The 21,529-nt window shown below is 43.6% G+C and overlaps 1 protein-coding gene across 1 annotated transcript in view; it reads right to left on the bottom strand.

The window, feature by feature from the left end:
* Nucleotides 1-1,801: 1,801 nt before the first annotated feature.
* The window catches only part of LASP1 (LIM and SH3 protein 1), a 36,784-nt gene continuing 17,056 nt past the window's right edge, over nucleotides 1,802-21,529 (bottom strand). Inside the window, exons 3-7 of the mRNA XM_069953940.1 lie at nucleotides 14,112-14,196; nucleotides 12,073-12,180; nucleotides 10,041-10,191; nucleotides 8,069-8,172; nucleotides 1,802-4,105 (exon numbers count right to left, since the gene is read on the bottom strand). Of these exons, the coding sequence (XP_069810041.1) occupies nucleotides 3,932-4,105; nucleotides 8,069-8,172; nucleotides 10,041-10,191; nucleotides 12,073-12,180; nucleotides 14,112-14,196 (622 nt within the window). The 3' untranslated portion in view covers nucleotides 1,802-3,931. The remainder of the gene's footprint in view (nucleotides 4,106-8,068; nucleotides 8,173-10,040; nucleotides 10,192-12,072; nucleotides 12,181-14,111; nucleotides 14,197-21,529) is intronic.

The raw sequence follows: 21,529 nt of genomic DNA, 5'->3' as shown, positions 1-21,529 counted from the left end.
CATTTTAAAATACACCAACAGTCTCATGAATGAAAACTAACCAAAATGCTGGGTGTTGAACATAGTATGGCTAGGCTTGTTTAAAGAGGGTTGACCAGGACTGGATAAGGCATAGACATTTTCTTGCAAAAAAACCAGTGCCACCCCCTGTCCTTAGGTTGTGTGTGGTATTAAAATTCAACTGCATTTACTTCAATGGAACAGAGCAGTAATATCGCATCCAAACTAAGGACAGGAGAGGTGCCGTTTCTAAACCTGGACATACCCTTTAAAAGGGTACTTCAGCATAAAATGTTCTTTCAAATCAACCGGTGTCAGAAATTGCCAGAGATTTATAGTTTACTTCTATTACAAATCCTAAATCTTCAGGTACTTAGCAGCTGCTGTATGTTCTGCAGGAAGTGGTGTATTCTTTCCAGTCTGGAGAGCAGGAGAGGTTTTCTTTGGGGATTTGCTACTGCTCTGGACAGTTCCTGTCATGGGCAGAGATGGCAGCAGAGAGCACTGCGTCACACAGGAAAGAATATACCCATCAAAGTGAATAGGCCTAATTGCAAAACCCCACCCAAACTGAAGTCATGCTGTTTTTGGAGAAAAAAAAAGTGGCCATGTTTTACTAATCTTGTATAATTCCTCTAAGGCTGGCTTCACACTGACTTAAAATCTTGGAAAACACATTTTTTTCCTCCTTTCTGGCATTTTTGAGGCTCTGTGGCAGTTTTTTCAAAATGCAGCATCCTGAGGGTGTGGCTTTTTTTTTTTTTTTTGCAAATTCTGGCGTTTTTTTTCTCCCATTCAATGTGAATTTTCGGGTTGTCTCAAAAATGCCACTGTTGTGTGTATGGTATTTTTTTTCTGGTGTTGCAAAATTGCCATACAAAAAGGATGTGTGAGGGCACCCTAAGACTGGAATGGAAGTTTAACTTTGAACAGGATTATGGCCCTAAAGCTACAGTGGAGGAGTTTACAGGGAAACATTGAAATGTTTTGGAATGGTCTACTGAAAGGCCATCTAACAAAGGAGTTAAAGTAATTTTTCCTGGAACAATGGGCAAAAATCACAGCTAATGAAGATGTACCCCAAAAGACTTGTATTTGTAATTGCAGAAAAAAATGGATCCATAAACTATTGACTTTGAGGGAGAAAAACCTATGCCTATTAAAGGGGTACTCTGGCCTGGAGGTATTTTTTCGCTATGGCCGGGGATGGGGTGGTTATGGACGGCGGAGGTCACTTACCTCCCCGTTTCCAGCGCTGGGTCCCGGATCGCGCCACCCGGTACACCCATCCCTCAGCCGCTTCCCAGTGTGAGCTGCCGCATGAGACGTGACGTCTCAAGGCAGCTCACACCAGGAAGCGGCCGCGGGACGGGTGTAGCGGCCGGCGCGATCCGGAACCCGGCGCTGGAACCGGGGAGGTAAGTGACCTCCGCGGTTCATAACCACCCCATCCCCGGGGCTTAATTTTTGCTTGTGTCATAGTAAAAAATCTTTTGCTGCTGCAAAGCGGCAGGCATTAGAGATGAGTGCAACTGGAGCATGCTCAAGTCCGATCAATCGGCATTTGATTATCGGTGGTTGAAGGAGTTGGGTCCAGCCCTGGGGAAACATGGATATAACCATAGGCTATAGTGTGTATCCATGTTTTCCAGGACTCCCTAGGGCTGCATGCTCTAGTAAGCATGTTGTGTGAATGTGATGGTACTAACCAGCATGCTGCAATGCAAATACAAAGAGCAGGTTACACCCAGACTAAATGCATTATACCCCTCTAGAAATAAAAACACATTAAAGTCACAGGTAAAAATGATATTTTTATTTTCAATTTAAGTAAACCGAGAAAGCTTTTCTTGGTAGCTGCATGATTGAATTTTTTTTTTTTCTAAATGATTATAGGCCCAAGCAATTTAATACAAAGGCTTCCCAGCTGGGGTGTAATAATAATAACAAACCATAAAAAAAAATTAAAAAATGATGACAGCGATGATTGACATGTACACAAGACAGTAAGGCTGCGGAGGGAGACTTGGAGGGGCTTCTTGTTCTCCCCCTATTCCGCACTGGGTCAGAGTGAAAGTGCACTGAATAATGGAAAGGAAGGAATGAGTTTGGTCCAGTTCGGAATGAATAGAATAGATATTAACTCCTTCCCTGTAAGAGTAAAGAAATTTTTTCTTGGTCCTTTTATTCTTTTGGATGTGGGAGGAGGGGGGACCTCCCTAGCCAAGTTTTTGCCAGTAGGCTTATATGTATAGGGCGACATGCCGCAACAAGAACTCTATTTAGCCTATGGCAGCCCACCTGATGATAAAGATGTTACGCTGCTCACTAAAGGAATGTATGAAGTGTCGGTACAGTTCTGCGGAATTGCTCACCCAGATTTCACATTGACTTCCAGTTACATTTGCTCTACTAATTGTGCTTTACATAAATGTGACCCCCAGGAACATTGGAATGACTTGTGCTTGGTCCCCAACATTACAGATCACTGCATGCGGGAATCTCCCTAATCCTTTCTGCAGGAAGCCGATCCAAAAAGGAAGAGAAGAGCAACCAGGACTGGAGTGAAAAAGCAACCTGTCTGTGCATGAGGGGAATTAAGCCGAAGCAAATAAGGCAGATAAAGGAAGGGGCAGAAGAAATTTGGCTCAAGACGCATTTGGTTGAATGTCAGCACCAGAAGACTGCCACAGTTCTTCCTATGATATAGGAAGGGGTAATCCTGCTCACCCCAGTAATTCATAGAATAACATGATCAGCACCTGCATTACTCAGCCGGGATGTAGAGAGAGGGGAACGTTGGGGGAATGGAGAAATAATCTCTGTTCTCAACCTTTGTAAGCTCCTCCACAGCTTCCCTGTTACTATATAGGGGAACGGCCATGGAGGAGAACAGGCTGGAGGGCCTATCATGAAATGGTTGTAGGTAAAAAGTGTAAAGACTTCTTCTAATGGTTTTCACTTGTCCCTTTAATGTTCACTGATTGTTATAAACTAAGCCCTAAACTCTATGGTGATGTTCCAAATAAAAAAAAAAAAGGGGAAAAAATATACATATATATTTATAAAATATACCGCGACACGAAAGAGAGAGGGAGGAATGGGAAAAAAAGAGACGGTAAAATAATATAATTAAATCTTTTAAGCTGTTTACTAACCAGCTAAACTCTATATAGATTTCATAGTATTTCCTGAAATAAAATGGCACATATCCGGCAAGGTTAATGGTGGCAGCGAGGAACAAGAAAGCTGCAGCTACCCTTCTGGCCTCCCCGCCACTAGAAAAGGTGTCGCTCTTTCATCTACAGGTCAATGATGTGTAACATTTGTTATCTTCCAGCCCGATGTAAGTGAGGAAGAAACTTGCACGAGGATGTGATACCAGAACGAGGACAACAAAAAATTTTTTGGGGAGGAAATGCAATGACGTGTCAGGTGTGGTTAGCAGATCAGACACAGCCCTGCCATTATTCCCATACTATACATTTAGAATTTTTAATTATATAAAACTAAGATGGTAACCATTTGTCTCACAAAAAAAAACAAAAACTAAACCGTTAGTAAATCGGGGATTACGTTATCCCACCTCATCAATTTTTGGGAATACTCGTACTGAGAAGATTAGAGGGGGGAAAAAGTCTTTCCTTAAAAAAAAAAAATAAAAAAATACCAGTGCAAAGCGCATAGACAATCAGACATAACAGAGAGGGAAGGAAAGCGGGAGACATCTCCTCTGTGTGCTCCCTCCAGTGACTAATAGATGAAGGAAGAGGTCTTTTTCTCTTCTGGCGCCAGAGGGCAGCAAAGAGGGTTTAAGAGAGAGAATGCTGAGACAGGGAGAGGTGGAGACCACCCTTCCCAAAGCTGGGACAGGGCTGCACTGGAATGCTTCATGATTGAGTGAGAGAGAGATGAGGCGAGTTCTCCCCAATCAGATGGCTTCAACGTAATTGGCAGGAAGCATGCCTGTCTCCCCTGTGCGCTCCACGGTTCCATACATCCATCCATCATCAATCTGCTGCACATTGATAATAGTGTCACCATCCTGGAAGGAGACCTCGTCTTCATCTGCTGCGGAGTAATCATACACGGCTCGGAATCGCTTCTGTCAAACAAAGAGGGGAAAAATCAGGAAGAAGCTCATTAGATGCAAGTCGTTGATACACAGGACCATATGCAACCAATCCGATCTACCCTCTTATCACAAAGCAGGATGCTGCTTATTAAAGGGACACACATGCATCCACAATGGCGGGAATGATTTTCCACGTGGAGCATTGTTCTTCTTGTACAGGGGTAGGGAACCTTGGCTCTCCTGTTGTTGCAAAACTACAACTCCCATGATGCCTGCATAGCTAAAGCTGGAGGGCCAAGGTTCCCTACCCCTGGTCTAATGTATGTGAACTGCTGGAGATGTTTTCATGATGACCGAGGAAAATCTTAACCCTTAGAGGACCCGGACAATTAAAATTTTTGCATTTTCGTTTTTTCCTCCTTGTGTTTAAAAGGCCATAGAACTTTCATTTTTTCACCTAGAAACCCACATGAGCCCTTATTTTTTGCGTCACTAATTGTACTTTGCAATTACAGGCTGAATTTTTGCATAAAGTACACTGCGAAACCAGAAAAAAATTCAAAGTGTGGTGAAATTGAAAAAAAAAAAAACGCATTTCTTTTATTTGGGGGGTTTGTGTTTTTACGCCGTTCACCCTGGGGTAAAACTGACTTGTTATGCATGTTTCTCAAGTCGTTACGATTAAAACGATATGTAACATGTATACCTTATATTGTATCTGATGGTCTGTAAAAAATTCAAACCATTGTTAACAAATATATGTCACTTAAAACCGCTCCATTCCCAGGCTTATAACGCTTTTATCCTTTGGTCTATGGGGCTGTGTCAGGTGTCATTTTTTGCGCCATGATATGTTCTTTCTATCGGTACCTTGATTGCGCATATGCGACTTTTTGATCGCTTTTTATTACAATTTTTCTGGATTTGATGCAACCAAAAATGCGCAATTTTGCACTTTGGGATTTTTTTGCGCTGAGGCCGTTTACCGCGCGAGATCAGGAATGTGATTAATTAATAGTTCGGGCGATTACGGACACGGCGATACCAAACATGTTTATTTATTTATTTGTTTATTTTTATTTATAACATGGGGAAAGGGGGGTGATTCTGACTTTTATTAGGGGAGGGGGCTTTTTACTAATAACATCACTTTTATTTTTACATTTACACATATAATAGAAGCCCCCCTGGGGTTAGGGTTATTCCCCCTGGGGGACTTCTAGTATAAGTACTCTGATCTCTCATTGAGATCTTTGCTGTATAGTTATACAGCAAAGATCAATGAGATCGGCACTCGTTTGCTTTCGGCTGCTGCAGCCGAAAACAAACGAGTGCAGAGCCGGACACGGCGCCATCTTGGAGCGGTCCCCGGCCGGCAGCAGGTACAGAGATCGCTCCTCCGGGACAACGTCCCAGAGGAGCGATCTCCCCACTATACCACCACAGATCTTCTGCAGCCGGTAATCGGAGGCAGCTGTCATCTTTGACAGCTGCCTCCGATTACCTGATTAGCAGGGACGGCGATCACACCATGCCCGCTAATAGCTGCGATCCCGGGCTACATGCGGCACCCGGGATCGCAGCGGTTCAGAACACGGCCCCGCTCTGAACGCGGGGAGGCGGCCCTGGACGTACGAGTACGTCCAGGGTCGCCTAAGGGTTAAAGGGGTTAACAAGATAAGAAAAATGGCGGCACTCTTGTCACAGGCTGTTACATTATTGCAACTGAGCTCATTTTATTTTAAAGGATTTTCAATATGTTTTTTTTTTTCCATTTAAAAACACTTTGCAATTTGACTGAATTTTTGTGTAGATTAAAAAAAAACTGATGTGTTTTGATCTATTTTTTTTTTAAATTTATAATGGAAGTTAATAGAAAAACGGATCAAAGCGGATGCACACAAATAAATCCAGTTTTCCATCCCTTTTGCAAAAACGGATGAGAAAATCTGTTGGCAAAAACATAGTGTGAACCCAACCGTTAACACTCTGCTGATTCTTAGGAGGGTTATTTCCCCCCGTCTTTTACCCTCCTGTATTGCTGTAGATCAAGTTCTGTACAATCAGCACATGACCTTCCTTGGTAGAATTTCACCTACAATGTACGCTGTCAAACAGAACACCACTAACATAGATGGTCTCTAAGGCCGTTTCTGAGCATGAATTCATATCAGACAAATAAAGGTGCAGACAGTATAAGGTGTATGACGGCCTTCCGACTTTCCACCAGCAGAGGATGTTTGTGGAGAAAAGGATCGACCGTTCTAGATTTTTTACACCTGACCCCTCCTTCCCATAGAGAATATATGAAGGTTCTGCATGTGTATGGGATAGACGGGAGAGATAACTGTTACGGGAACAAAAGTGTACATTGCCAATGGATAAAGCCGATTATAAATAAACTAAAATATGGAAGATATAGTGCAATGCAGAATCTCTGCATTGAATTGGAAGCCCTATATGAAACAGAGCAGCAAAATGAAAAAACAAAACTCCTCCATTGTACTTTATATCACTATTACCAAGGATTTCTCGGCCTGGTAGTGACTTCTTAATTTGTGAAAAATCCCTTTAAATATAGCTGAGATGCCATAAAGGAAAGGATGTGTAAATAAAATATACAAAACATCATAATGAAAAAATGCAATTGGTTGGCCAGGCAGGGGGGCAACTGGTTAAAAGCTCGAGTCTCCCATTAATTTCAATGGGATTTGTTACTCAAGCAGAGTGCGTGAGCATTGAAAAATGCTCAACTCGAGTAACTACGATTACAGTGATGGTACATTTTTATCTTATTCTTGTGACAGAGCCGGGCATAGGCTCATAGTTTTTTTTTTTCATATACTTTTTTTTTAACATATATATGACGTTTTGATCCGCTTTTTCCGCATTTCCCAATTCTACAGCGTGGTATAATTTTATTATGTTTGGGGGCAGCTTCCTCCGCCGGTGGTGCTGGCTGGGTTTTGGTGTGGCATTTTTGGGTCTGGTCCTGTGGCATGGGGGTTGCAGGGCCGTTCCATGGCCTCCCTTCCCTGGCTGTGCACGCCTGCGGGGGTGGTGGTCGCTGACTGGCACAGTGTGGACTTAGTGTAGGGACCCATGTGTATCAGATACCTGCACGCGGAACATGGGGCAGTGTGGCTTGATCAATTCACATACAGAATTCTGATGTTTTTTATGCAGCCGAGAGGTACTAGTATCAGCCATAGGTGTGAGGTGCAGCACTCTTTTTCTTTCCTGAACCGTATAATTTTATTATGGACTTACCAAACATGTTATAGTTTTGAGGGTTTTTTATGCATTATGTGGAATGACAGGCATTGACGTGTAGAGGCATACACATGGCATGCCTGTGGGTTTTCAGAGGACCCCGGCTGCCATGCATATTGATTAGCAGCCAGCGATCTCATCACTGCTGCCAATGGAGTAAGTTATGGCCTTGGATTTGTTACATGCTGCAGCTATGATTTAACATCGGCATGTAACGGGTCACACTACCCGAAGCCAAGGATTCTCTGCTCCAGGTAGTTAAAGCAGGAGACTCGCTGTCATCCAATCATCAGTAGAAGACAATGTCTGGTCTATTACAGTCAAGGGGCACGCTGTGGTATCAATTGGAAAAATTATTTTTTTTTTGGCTGCTATCCTAATGTATACCGGAAAGATACCTAGAAAACATGGTGTGAATAAGACTTGTGCATAAATCCCAAATTATAATCGAGTATGGCATGTCTTTGGCGTAAGAATTAGGGATCAGCATCACCACAGATCATGGCAGGCAAGGCCAAACTGTTCTGATGAGTAATTTAAGGCCCAAGAATAGTATAAAAATAAGGAACCAAACTATAGTAAAGTGGAATTACATTGTAATTCAACGTAACATAATTAAGGAAGCCAAAGATCTCACAAGTACTGTGATGCCAGCGCTTCCCCATGCACTGCTACCAGATCAGACTATGTTTAGTAGTATAGATGAAAGGTGGGACTTACCCCTCCTGCCGGGGCGCTGTGCTGGGTGGTGACAGGGGCTGCTGGTTCTGGGTAACCGTATTTAGGCTGCTGCTGTGGTTGCGGTTGCCTTTGATGTTGATAAGCTGTTAAACAGCAAGAAAACAAGATAAATGGTTAATCCAATGATTTGTCTTTATTTACATAAAGCTGCATATGTTCGTCTACATTCACACTAAATGTGCACTACTAGCCATAATGTGAACAGCTCCTGAGAATTGTGCTTAAAGGGGCACTCCAAAGGAAAAAAAAATGTTTTTAAATGAATTGGTGTAAAAAAATTAAATAGATTTGTAAATTATTTCTATTTAAAAATTTCAAGTACTTATGCTGTATGTATGGCAGGAAGTGGTATATTCTTTCCAGTCTGACACAGTGCTCTCTGCTGCCACCTCTGTCTGTGACAGGAACTGTCCAGAGCAGGAGAGGTTTTCTATAGGGATTGGCTACTACTCTGGACAGTTCCTGACACGGACAGAGGTGGCAGCAGAGAGCACTGTGTCAGACTGGAAAGAATATACCACTTCCTGCAGGACATACAGCAGCTGATAAGTACTGGAAGACTGGAGGTTTTTAAATACAAATATATTACAAATCTGTGTTACTTTCTGACACCAGTTGATTTAAAAAAAAATTCTCTTCCAGCATACACCTTGAAATTTAACAGGAGATTCTCTAAATAAAACACTCATCTTAAAAGGGCTACAAAAAGGAATTAACAGGAGCGTTCCATGGTGTAGATGGCAGAAAACATAATCCAAGAAATATATGTAAACTGCTACCCAGATTATGTTGTGAAATGCGTAGCACATTGCTCAGAATTTAGGGAATTTAGTGACATTATCTAGGAATCTCACACCGGACACTCCAGATAATTTATTACTTTGCACCAGGTCACAAGTAGCCTGGGGTTAGATCACTTCTCACTTTATTAGAATAAAAAAGACGTACAACGTGTTTCTAGGCTGGTCTGGCCCCTTCTTCAGGTACAGTGAATGCCACTTCCTATTTGGAGTAGGGATTCACAGTAGTTATATGGATTCAGCATTGCTATTTTTGTACGTGTTGTACATTTTTTTTTTCCAATCAAGTGAGACTATATTTTACCTTGGGCTATTTGTGACCTGGCACAAAGTAATAATCCCGCTAGAGAGGTAGTGTATCAGTGTGTTATTTAAAGGGGCTGTCCAGGATCCAAAATAATAGTTTGGGATTCACCAGACATGGCCCAAGCACAATAGTGCCACTATTTATTAGGGGGGGGGGTGTTATAATTCCAGACAACCCTTTAAGTGCCAGAAGTGCTATAGACACACAGAAACACTTTAATTCAGCACCTTCTGATCATACGTGAGGACGTTTTTCCCACGGACAAGCATCCATCTGAACTCACAACCACTGCATTGCTACGTTGACTCACAATGACTCCAATTGTAACAACAAGTAGCAGGCAAGAAAATTGATCCATGCATTCATCTGGTGATGTATGACCTCATAAATAGCCCAGTAATAGCTGTCAGCAGTCATCCTCTAACCAGCCTGCCCAATAACAATCCCCTCAGGGCCATTTTTACTGCCTACATGCTGTAACGTCTATGTGAATACCCGATGCCTTCTGCAGTATTGTGGTATGTACTGCAGCAACTGATGGATCTATACATCCAATGTGGTTAACAGATGGATCAAGTCATGTCCAGAGGTCAGACCCTATATATATGTGTCTCATAGGACTATCGTGTTCTGCGATGCTGAAGCAAGTTCTGCCTCCCGACTTCCCTTGTACTCCAGAAAACCTGCTGCATTCAAACACCGTCCGTCTCATCTAATCCACAATAAACCCACATAATAGAACAAAAGGTTTTATGGCAGCATGATGGATATCTGGATTATCCCTCTTAGAGGTGTTCAAGGACATAACCATTGAATGGGGCCTATATGTTTACAATTCAATTACCTGAGCTACTTGCTGGGGGCTGATGGGGCGGCATGCTATCTGAGGGTCGGCGGTAGGTGGGAACATCATCGGAACCTCTGCGGTCCATATCTCCGGCATTCATGGAGGGGTTTCCCATCCGGCTCTTGTCAAACTCTTCATGATATTTAATCTACAAGAAGAAAACACAGTTTGAGGGTTACCACAAGAGGTGCCCAAAGAAAGCCTTCACTGTCAGGTTTCCTAAGAAGCTATACTATGACCATATGAAAATTTTTATTAGCGATGAGTAAACTTCGAGCACACTCGGGTCCGTCCAAACCCGGACATTCAGCATTTGATTAACGGTGGCTGAAGAAGTTGGATGGAACCCTAAGGCTGCCTGGAAAACATGGATACAGCCATAGGCAGTTTCCATTTTTTGCAAGATTTCCTAGGGCTGCATCCAACTTTGTCAGATACCGGTAATAGAATGCAGATCGTCCTCAAGGTTCGCTCATCTCTAATTTTCATACCAATCTAATAGGCAAATTTGTTAGTGTTAGGGTAGCTACAGACGTACAGTATCACAGACTATTTTATAAAATCTGCTGTGATACTCTGTATTGTCACGGCCTATGGCTCTGTAGCCACTGCCTACTTAACCCATCAGTTGCTGGGCTTCAACAAGCTAATACATTACCTGCCTGCACTCGTGAGTCCCATTGCAACCACTGATTAGCTAAGGGTGGGTTCACACTGCGTTTTTGCAATCCGTTTAACGGATCCGTTTTTTTTTTAACGGTCAAAAAAGTAGTGTCAACAGTACTTTATTGTGCGTCAAAAAAACGCATCCGTTTTGATCCGTTTTTTTTTTATAATGGAAGTCAATGGAAAAACGGATCAAAAATGGATGCACACAAATGCATCTGTTTTTTGCAAAAAAACGGATCAGTTAAACGGATGCTGAAAACGCAGTGTGAACCAAGCCTTAGCAGGACGTCAGTGACCCAGGAGTCGGAGAAGTGGGTAGTGGCTATATTCTCACAGCGGAATAAATATCTGCTGTGAGAATGCAGATCCATAGGCCATAACAGTACTGAATATCACAGCGAAGTTTGCTGTGGAATAAGGTGGTCAACCCCTTTAAGGCCTCATTCACACATAAAAAATATGGTGCATAAAAAAAACACATTTAATATGCCTTTTAAGCAAGAAAAAAAAAATCTATGGCATGTTGTCTTTGCAAAACTGCCAGTGAAAAAGAAAAGCAATATAGGTATATGACTTCCAGCTAACCTGGGGCGACAGCATTTTCTGGGGAATTAAACCCCCACTAGTTGGGCAAAAGTTCAGATGCAATGTCAGATTTTTTTTTTTTACCAAAGGACTAGGAAATGCTTAGAACAAAGTGGTGGATAAATCCACAGTGAGTAAAGTGAGTAAAAAGCTTGTGTGTGTGCACCATTTCTAGCCATTAAAAGAGATGTCCTGGCAGGGAGAATTTTTTCAAAAGTGGCAGGAAGGAAAACAAAAACAAGCACTCACCTCCCTGGCTCCAACGCTGGTGTCCACATACTACTGCTCCGATCACCCGGGTGCTTCCTGGTTTCAGAGGGTACCTGGGACATCGCGTTCCAGGCCCACTCAGCTCAGAGGGGATCCAACTACGGCCCCTGACTGGCGTCACGTCCCAGGTCGACCTTTTAAACCAGGAAGCAGCTGGGGGACCGAAGCAGCAGTATGCTGGAACCAGTGCTGGAGCCGGGGAGGTAAGTGCTTGTTATTTTTTTTCATTCTCCCCCCCTCCCTTCCTGGCACTTATGAAAAAATTCTCTCCTCCCACAGTAGCAAGAGCAGAATAAGGGGACAGTCACAAGTTAAGGAAATACGGATGATGTGCTAAGGAACAGAATTCGGAACTCCGAAACGGTTTAAACTTCGCGCTACTGTACTGACACAGCATGCCAGTAAAGTTGGATGTATGACTTTGTGCCAGATTTTCCTCACTGTGTAAACATCCCTAATAGGGTCTCAGCTTCATCTTCATTCCCCTAAATCTGAGGATACTCACATTACTGATCTGGTCCTGAGTCTTCTTGATTCTCTGCAGCTCAGGGGTATCGGCCACTACACTGAAGCCCTTGCCTTTATTTTTTTCAAAGTCTTCCTTGTAACGAATCTAAAAATAAAATAAAATAAAAAATGTAACAACAACAACAACCACAACCTACAACAATCACATATAACAAAAATAACCACAACATCAACAACAACCTACATCAATCACATAAACCAATAATAACTACAGCATCAACAACCTACAAAGTTTCGGGCACAGTTTTTACCCCATTGACACTGACAATTGCCCGCTCACCCCCCTAGTATCCACCCCCATCTTTTAAAACTTCACAGACAGAAGATATATAGGACCATAGCAAATGTCTAATTATTTCCTTTGATACATCATGTTGCCTCTTTATTTGACAAAGGAGTATGACCCCCAAAATGTGTTGTTTCTATAAGACCAATAAATCTGCTTTATCCTATCCTGGATTTACGGCCTAATCTGTGCCGTCCAGCGTCCTCGGAAGGTTCCTTCCAATATCTTTGGGTAACTCCGACAATCTGACACTTCTCAACATTTATATAGCAACGACATTGGGGGGGGGCTGTTTGAAATACTACTCTGTTTCCATGGACACTGCAACCATGACAACAAGAAAAGCATTTAACCCCTACAAGACTGTAATAACATTAAGGACGACCTGTAACGTCTGTGTTGCCATGACGGCGTCACATGGATATGGAAGTTAATAGTGAGGATGTGGGATTTTCTCGTAGACTTAGTTACAGCAAGCGATATCAGCCTTATCACTGCTCGCTCAGGGTCTTGAAGGTGGGTGATGCAGAGTAAAGGTGGCCGTACACATGAGATAGGTGACAGCCGAACGCTTGATCATCTGACAGCTTCCTCTCTGGATTCCACCATACACGTGAATGCTCAGCCTATGGGAGTGTTCCTGAGCTCAGACAGGAGACAGGTAAGCTGCGGCCAGACTCCTCTATCAGTGTCTTATCCCCTCAATAACAAAGGATTGGGCAGCTGAAATCCATCATGCCTGATCCTTCTCTCCCCAACATCATGTGTCAGGGGAGAACCGCCTGGTAATGCCGTAACCAATATCTATAAATTGAGACAAATCACAATCCAGAAATGAAGTGTGTAGAAAAAAAGAGAATGAGGGCACTCACCACCTAAACGTGCACTGTCTTTATTTCATATCTGTTGTGGAAAAGTGCAAATCAGCAGGTGAAATTTCATGTCGGGCACGGACACCAAACACTCATTCAGTTGTTTCAGTCACAGCTGTATCACGCGCATGCGCTCTTCACAGCTGTGATGGAAGAAGCGCGCATGCGCGTGATACAGCTGTGACTGCAATCACTGAACGAGTGTTTGGCGTCCGTACCAGACATGAAATTTCACCTGCTAATTTGTACTTTTCCACAACAGATATGAAATAAAGACAGTGCACGTTTCAGTGGTGAGCGCCCTCATTCTCTTTTTTCTACACACTGCGTATGTTTTACTTTACACACTGCATATATGTGGACTTTTTATGACTAGCACCTCCACATAGCACGTAAATACCACTTATTGTCCTGATTGCCATTGTATCAGGTAATGCCGGTGAACTTTCACTCTACAAATCTTTTACAATCCAGAAACCCTGTTCAGGAATTCTGCATTAACAACGGGAACCAACATCTTCCACGTAACATCCATCACCCTGGAGGACCCAGCATATGTGTATGCATTACACAGGAAGACTATAGGTTACATTGGGAAATGTGCAATTCTTCATTTTCCCTGCGGGGGTGCTGCAGGAAAACTGAGTACATTCTTCTAGGGGCCTCCAACAGTTTAGACTGGATGGTTGTTGAGTTCCAGCAATGGGACCACCTTTAATAAGCTTATTGTCAGAGAACCCATCTATCAAAAAAGACCCCTTTATACAAATAACAGGGCAAATACTATAAAAACGACCAGTGAGAAACGTGACGGCACACAGAGCCGGTATAATGACAGGGTATTTGGGGGATTCTCACCTGGCTCTGCAGCTCACTCTGCTGCTTCAAGCGGAGATTTTCTGGAGTGTCGGCCACTGTAGTGAAGGACTGCTTAGGGTAATGCCTGGAAAAAGAAAGAGACAAAGACAGACTGTTTATTTCTGTATTATCCACGAAACAATGTAAAAGACGGCGCCTAACCTTATTTAAAGGGGTAGTTAACCAAAAAAAATAATTTCTTTCAAATCAACTAGTGTCAGAAAGTGCCAGAGATTTTGTCTTTCAGTACTTATCAGCTGCTGTATGTCCTGCAGGAAGTGGTGTATTCTCTCCAGTCTGCTGCCACCTCTGTCCGTGACAGTAACTGTCCAGAGCAGTAGCAAATCCCCATAGAAAACCTCTCCAGCTCTCCAGACTGGAAAGAATACCACTTCCTGCAGGACATACAGCAGCTGATAAGTACTGGAAGACTTGAGATTTTTTTTTAATAGAAGTAAATTACAAATCCCTGGCACCCATTGATTTGAAAGAAAAGAAAAAAAAAAACATTAACCCCTTTGAGGATTATCTAGGTTCAGGAAAAAAAAATGCAGCTTTTTTTCTAAACAGTGTCACACCTGTCCACAGTTAGTGTATGGAACTGCAGCCTGGCAGAGGTGGCTCTGTTTCTGGAAGAAAGCTGCCATGTTTTTTTAATGCTTGACAATCCCTACCTGAAAACTATGTACACGCGCAATGTCCAATAGCTTCTCGCTGTCACCCGGACATCGGTCCACTATAGACCAATGCCCACAATGATCAGCACAGACGGGCAGAAGGGGGAAGTGGAGGTAGGACCTTTTCTGCTCTGTCCGGTAAACCCCTTTAAAAAGGGGTTGTCCAGACTTACAAAAAAAAAAAAAAGTTGTTTCTTCCAAAAATAACACCACTCTTGTCCTCAGTTTGGGTGCGGGTTGTGCAGCTCAGTTCCACTGAAGTAAATGGAGCCGAATTGTAATACCACACACAACCTGAGGACAGGAGTGGCACTTTTTGATGAAAACATCTTTTTTTTTTTTTTAATCCCTTTAACATAAAGGACTGTAACACGCTGGGATGGACTGTGGGGAGTGGTGGTAAAGTGCACACTAAGGGCCCTATAAGCCCTATTACATGGGCCGGTTATCGTGCGAAAAATCGTTATGTCGTTCGAATTTAAACGATAATCGCTCTGTGTAATTGCAGGCAACGATCGAAAAATCGTTCATATGTCGTTGATCGTTGATTTAGATCCGAACCTAAAATTATCGTTAATCGTTCGCTGTAATTCCACATTAGTTCGCTTACGTTCCGCATTTGTTCACTAATCGTCAGTGTAATTGCGCATTGTTTTGCTGGAATTGGAAGGAATAATCGATCATAGTAACAATCACAATAACGATCATAGTAACGGTCGTAATTAACAACTATCGTTCTTTGTGATATAGTGAACGATTTCAGGTTAACGATAAACAATCTCGTTTGCGATCGTTTATCGGTAGTCGTTAATCGTTAAAAATCGCTCTGTGTAATAGGACCCTAAGCATAGGAAGAGCTGGGGCTCTGTCACCTAAGCTGCACATAATCTATTCGCACATGGGATGGGAGCCAAGCATTCTCACCCTGCTCGCATTGTGCAGGTGTATGTGACCACTCCCTGCCCTGTCTGGACAGTATAATACTGTCACTTGTACACGACAAAGTCACTCAAAGGCAACCTAGGAGGAAATTCTGGAAACGTAACTTAAGCATTGTGCTATTCACGTGCGGGCTGATCCCATGTAATCGGGTCATTGTGGTCAGATTACACGCAGGGAGCCACCATAGGGAGCGCTGCATACTGCATACCATAACACAGGGGTGTTGGAGCTCTGTTTTAGAAAATGGAGCTCAGACGGTTTAAAATATATTTTAAGAAATGAAACTATACGTGAAGCAGAACACAGACGTACAATGAGCAAGATGGAAAAAGAGCAAGCCGGGGGGAGAAGTGCTCAGCCGTAATGTCTCAAGAACGCGTCAAAAGTTTTTTTTAAAGTGACGGTGCCTATTTATGAATCATGTATGGAACTTTATTAAATATAAAGTCCGGTGGGGCTTCTGGGTATGAGACGTGTAGGTTTTAGGGATGTGATACCCGATGTTGTGCGCTACGCCTACCCTCCAGTTCTCTATAGTCATCAGATCGCAGGCCGCTGCCGAGCGCCTCAACGTTCCTCATCTCTTCCAGACACCTTGTAATGTAACACCAGACGGCAGCAACTAAGTGCACAGCCGGTATCACCGCCAGTATCAAGTGCCTTATATATCACCGTGACTAATACGACCGCTCAATACCGCTGTGCACCCCTTGCCAGACTATTATAGTCTATATAGTCTCATCCTTCAAGAGCTTGCGGCTAACTTCAGCAAACACAAACAGGAAAAGTGGCTTCTTGTAGCAAAGGTAGCTCTTTCAGCCTGCCGAAAAATACAGGGTCTGGTAATTCGGAATGGTACTAACAACCTTTAAGGCGTTTAAGCGATTGGACGCTCAAACCCATGAAATCTCAGGTTGAATGAGACATAATAGTAGTCGCTAGAGATGGGTCGATATACAATACAAATGGGCATCCATCAGTCTAGACCAGGGATGGGGAACCTTCGGCCCTCCAGCGGTTGCAAAACTACAATTCCCATCATGCCTGGACAGCCAAAGCGAAGCTTTGGCTGTCCAGGCATGATGGGAATTGTAGTTTTGTAACCGCTGGAGGGCCGAAGGTTCCCCATCCGTGGCGTAGAAGAAGTAGGAAATGCTCAAATTTCCTTCGGAAAAGTCATACCAAAGTTTTCCAGGGAATTGCAGCACGTGGGGAAACACCTGGAAAGCAGAACTACTTTGTTTAAAGAGAACAAAATCGACCATTGATGCTTGAAATTGACACGAATCAGGACTTTATCGCATCATCTAACGTATATCTAGTGCCTGACATATCCTCACAAGTTTACTGACACATCTTAGTGGGTGGTTGGAGAAGTAGCCTGGCTGACTATTTGTATCCTGTCCGCAGGGTGACAGGAAGCGGACGGGCCTACGCATAGGTGACCACTCGCAGCACAAGGGGCGTTCCCTCCCTGACCACAGTCACATCCTTTTTTACCCGTATGCCTATTTATAGGCAGCTACTTAGCTGATGCTTAGTCAGTACAGGGCGTCATAACCCGCAGCAGAAAAATGCACATCCTGTCATAGAAATAGGCTAGAAATTGAAATGAGTATGAAAAAAAAAAAAGAAGATTGAAGAAGAAGAAGAAGAAAATGCGATAAGGAATTAGAAGAGTGGGGAGAAGTAAAGGAACAAATAAAGCAGCCATACTGATATGACCGGTTACTGAGTAACCTGATAACAGGGAACAATAGTGCACAGTAATGGAGATAGGATAGAGTGTCCGACTGACACCGGATCATCCTGGACATATACGGCACAAGCCTTTTGGTTGTGGAAAGTTTTAAAGGGGTTATCCAGCGCTACAAAAACACGGCCACCTCTCTTGTCCCCAGATTGGGTGGGGTTGCAAACTCAGTTCCATTGAAGTAAATGGAGTTTAATTGCAAACCACACCTGGACTGGAGACAAGAGCGGGGGAAAAGTGGCCATGTTTTTGTAGCGCTGGATAACCCCTTTAAGGGTGGGCAGAAAAAGGGCACAATCTCTCCATCTCCGACTAGAAGTAAGATCTTACAGCAATACAGACGTATAGTGGAAGACGCCAGTCTGTGACCCCGGGAGCCCTGTGACCTGACATTGCCGAGAGAGGATGAAACTTTTATGTGTTAGGAATGTCTGGAATCTGCCGATCTATCCCTCCCACCCATTACATATCACCCTCCCCCTTATTCAAATGGTAGTTTGCAGCAATGCCAAAAGCAAACATGTACAACGACACACCCCGATAGGCACTGACGCTGCTCGGGATCTTACCTGCCTTATGTATTGGGCAGGTGTATTCAAAATACAGGATGTAGCTTGGTCAACTAGGGTGGACAGGCATTTTGCCCCAAGGGCCTTCACCACCCACTATTCCTGTCCAGACCAGTTCTTTCAGGGTCAAGCATGTTCACTAGGTAAGTATTGACTGTATCTATAATGTATTCAATGCTCACTTGTAGAACCACTACCATGTGGGATATGTGGGCCCTTCACTGGTTGTCCAGCAATATTTGTTTCCCAGCCCTAAAGTTAGGTTAGGGTCCCAGAGGTTGGATGGGGGGCTGGCACCAACCTTAATAAGACCCTGGTTGCAGATCACAAACTCTTACACCAGGGATGGAGAACCTCTGGCCCTCTAGCTGTTGCAAAACCACAATTCCCATCATGCCTGGACAGCCGAAGGCTGTCCAGGCATGATGGGAATTGTGGTTTTGCAACAGCTAGAGGGCCAGAGGTTCTCCATCTTTGTCTAACCCAACTGTGAAGCTTACTGGATGCATGGATCATGGACACAGACATCTGTAATCCCACTGAAGAAGACTACGCCTTTCTCATCCTGACAAGGCTGATACCAGGGAACAATAAATGATATTTGCTATGTAGCTTAGAGACGACAGCCGCAGTAATAACAACTCTACAGACGACAATCTCGCTGCATGTGTAACTACTGCCAGCGCGATCTGTCAAAGGTGTTACGAGAAGGGAGGAAGCCGTCGCACTAGCAGACGACTGGCCCACAGTTTTCACGGTGTGGGAGCCCAAGTGCGGGTAGGTGGCTGCCGGCACTATACCTGATGAGCCAAATAACACAAGATGAAACATGTGGGAGGCTGCACCAGCTGTCACTAGGCTATGGAGTATCCAGAAATAGTATACACATGATACTTGGTTGTGTATTCTTTTAATAGGCGAACAAGCTGTCGCCTCCCACAGGCCTGAGGGCTGCATTACATGGGGTGATTATCATCTGAACAGGCCGATACTGCCCTGCCCTGGGGGGTGTACATGTAATGAAAGTAAAGAGCCGTGTAAAAGATCCAGCAACCCTGCCTGCCAGATGAAAAATGAGTCTGCCCATATAGTGCTGGTGCTGATAATCCCAGCAACATTGTGTGGCCATTGTTTCGGCTATTTTAGCCATTTTAAAGGGGAGGCGGGTGGCTTAAAAATAAGGATGATTTTTTCCCCCCACTAACTACTGATTAGAGCGACATGGACCTGAAATTACTGATCACCAGTAATACCGCGACGTGTGTCCAATAACACAATGTGAACGTGCGTCTACAGGGAACACATCAAAGACAAAGCCGGCTGTAGGTGGAGGTGCACAGAATGTGACAAGGACTGATTTGTGGTTATAACTGTGGAAAATTATTGGGGAAGTTAATCAGGTTGTTCCCCTTTTCTTGACCTGTTGTTTATTTGTGTACTATTTAAAGGAATTTTCCGGGAAAAGATAAATGAAGAGTTGGATGCAAAATAATTTTAGGCACCAATCCAATGCAGAGTGTGGTCCGTATTGATGGCCGACCGTCTCAATACAGTAAACAGCGGCATCGTCTCTGCAGGCTGTGATTGGCTGCCGCAGTCAGGTGATGTGTCATCAATATGGACAACATGTCATTATCTAATAGACAAAGAGATGAACAGGCTATGGGAGCAATGGAAAGGGAGAAGTGCACTGAGCCTTTTGGGTGCACAAGGAGTCACAAATATTCTGTATTAGGGAAGAGAAGGACATTGGACCAACATACAGTGGTACCTTGGTTTAAGAGTAACTTGGTTTAAGAGCCTTTTGGTTTAAGAGCTCACAGTTTTTAAAAATTGTGACTTGGTTTAAGAGCATTGCTTTGGTGTAAGAGCTCCCTGTACTGGGTGGGAGTGCGAGTGGAGGAGGGGCATGGTCTGCATAGCGGGGTCTACAGCCCTGTACTCTGACCCAGGAAGTCTCCCTCACCTTCCAAATCAAAGCAGATCCACTTCAGGCTGGGGTTTACATCAGGGGACAGGACTGTGGAGGTAATCTCTCCATAGTTGTAACCGCTCTCTCCCCGGACAGAGAGTACTGCTATACTGTGCCCACATCTGTCCTGCTCATTCCTTCATGCTCCCTGCAGTCTCTGTCCGCCCTTGTGTTTCCCATCCTCTCCATTACTGTACAGTAACATATAATATCACATAATCTGCTGTTTCTAGATGTTTATTTCTTCTGTTTTATATGTTATTCAGAACAACAAATCATTATTTTTGGGGTGTGGAACCAATTGTCTGCATTTCTATGATTTCTTATAGGAAAATTTGCTTTGGTTTACAAGCATGGATTTGGATTACAAGCACCGTACCGGAACGAATTATGCTCGTAATCCGAGGCACCACTGTGTTGTCGAATAGAAGCAATGAATTCTTCTAGGAGAGAACACCTTCATCATACAGGAAGTGATGGAACACATGATGATTATTTTAAAGGTCCTTTTAGCTCGATATGGGGCTGTGCAAGGACAGGGACAAGCGCTGATCAGTGAGATCGGCACTTGTTTGTAATGTTGGGCCGCACTAATGATCCCTGCATCGTTCGAGTGGCCATTTAAATGTATTGCTGTTGGCCGCACATGTGACCTCAACAGCTATATATTTCAGAGCGTCCTGAAAGATGTGATCAGCTGTCCCTCAGGAGTTTTCCCCCTCCTTGGCTGATCGCTGACACTTTTACACAGGCCGATTATCGGCTTAAGGAGCGGATAATTGGCCAGTATAAAAGGCCCCTTACTCTTAAAATCTAAACAAGTCAGTAAAAAAAAACTCCGTATTATAGGGCTATACTGTACCTGGAAGCAGATTTGTCATGAACCTATAGCAGGCTATGTGCATTATATTACAGATTACAATGCAGACCTGTAATATGGATGCGTGCATGATGATTTATATTATTTATTTATAGTTCTAGAGTCTCTTAAGTGATGAATTTGCTATAGAGATTGTAGAACTTAGGAGACGTGATCTAAATCAGCGTTCCGGGCATGATGGAAGCTGTGGTTCTGCAGCAGCTGGAGTGCCACAGGATGGGGAGCAATGATCTAAATCAGTGATGGGGAACCTTCGGCCCTCCAGCTGTTGCAAACTTACAATTCCCATCATGCCTGGACATGCTGGGAATTGTAGTTTTACAACAGCTGGAGGGCCCGAAGGGTCTAAATTATCCATACCAGGGATCCAAGACTTGTACTAGGACACCTCTGGCCACCAGTACCTCCAGCATCTCTCCTGTCGGTCACTGGGAGCCGGGCTGAATTAGTCACAAGCCGGCTGTAAATTTATAACATGTGTGTGTGACATTTCATTGCCTGCCTCCACTATAACATCCCCATTTACTTTGTGACATTTGTGCGACATTTTAGGCTTCGCTGAGCATGCCACAAAATTAAGTGTTTGCATTACATTTACATACAAGTAATGTGATCCCCTGTATTT

The sequence above is a fragment of the Dendropsophus ebraccatus genome, chromosome 14 (genome assembly GCF_027789765.1).
Source record: "Dendropsophus ebraccatus isolate aDenEbr1 chromosome 14, aDenEbr1.pat, whole genome shotgun sequence".
Classification (NCBI taxonomy): Eukaryota; Metazoa; Chordata; class Amphibia; order Anura; family Hylidae; genus Dendropsophus; species Dendropsophus ebraccatus.
Note: the sequence above shows the minus strand (reverse complement) of the source record. Positions and strands in the feature narration are given on the sequence as shown.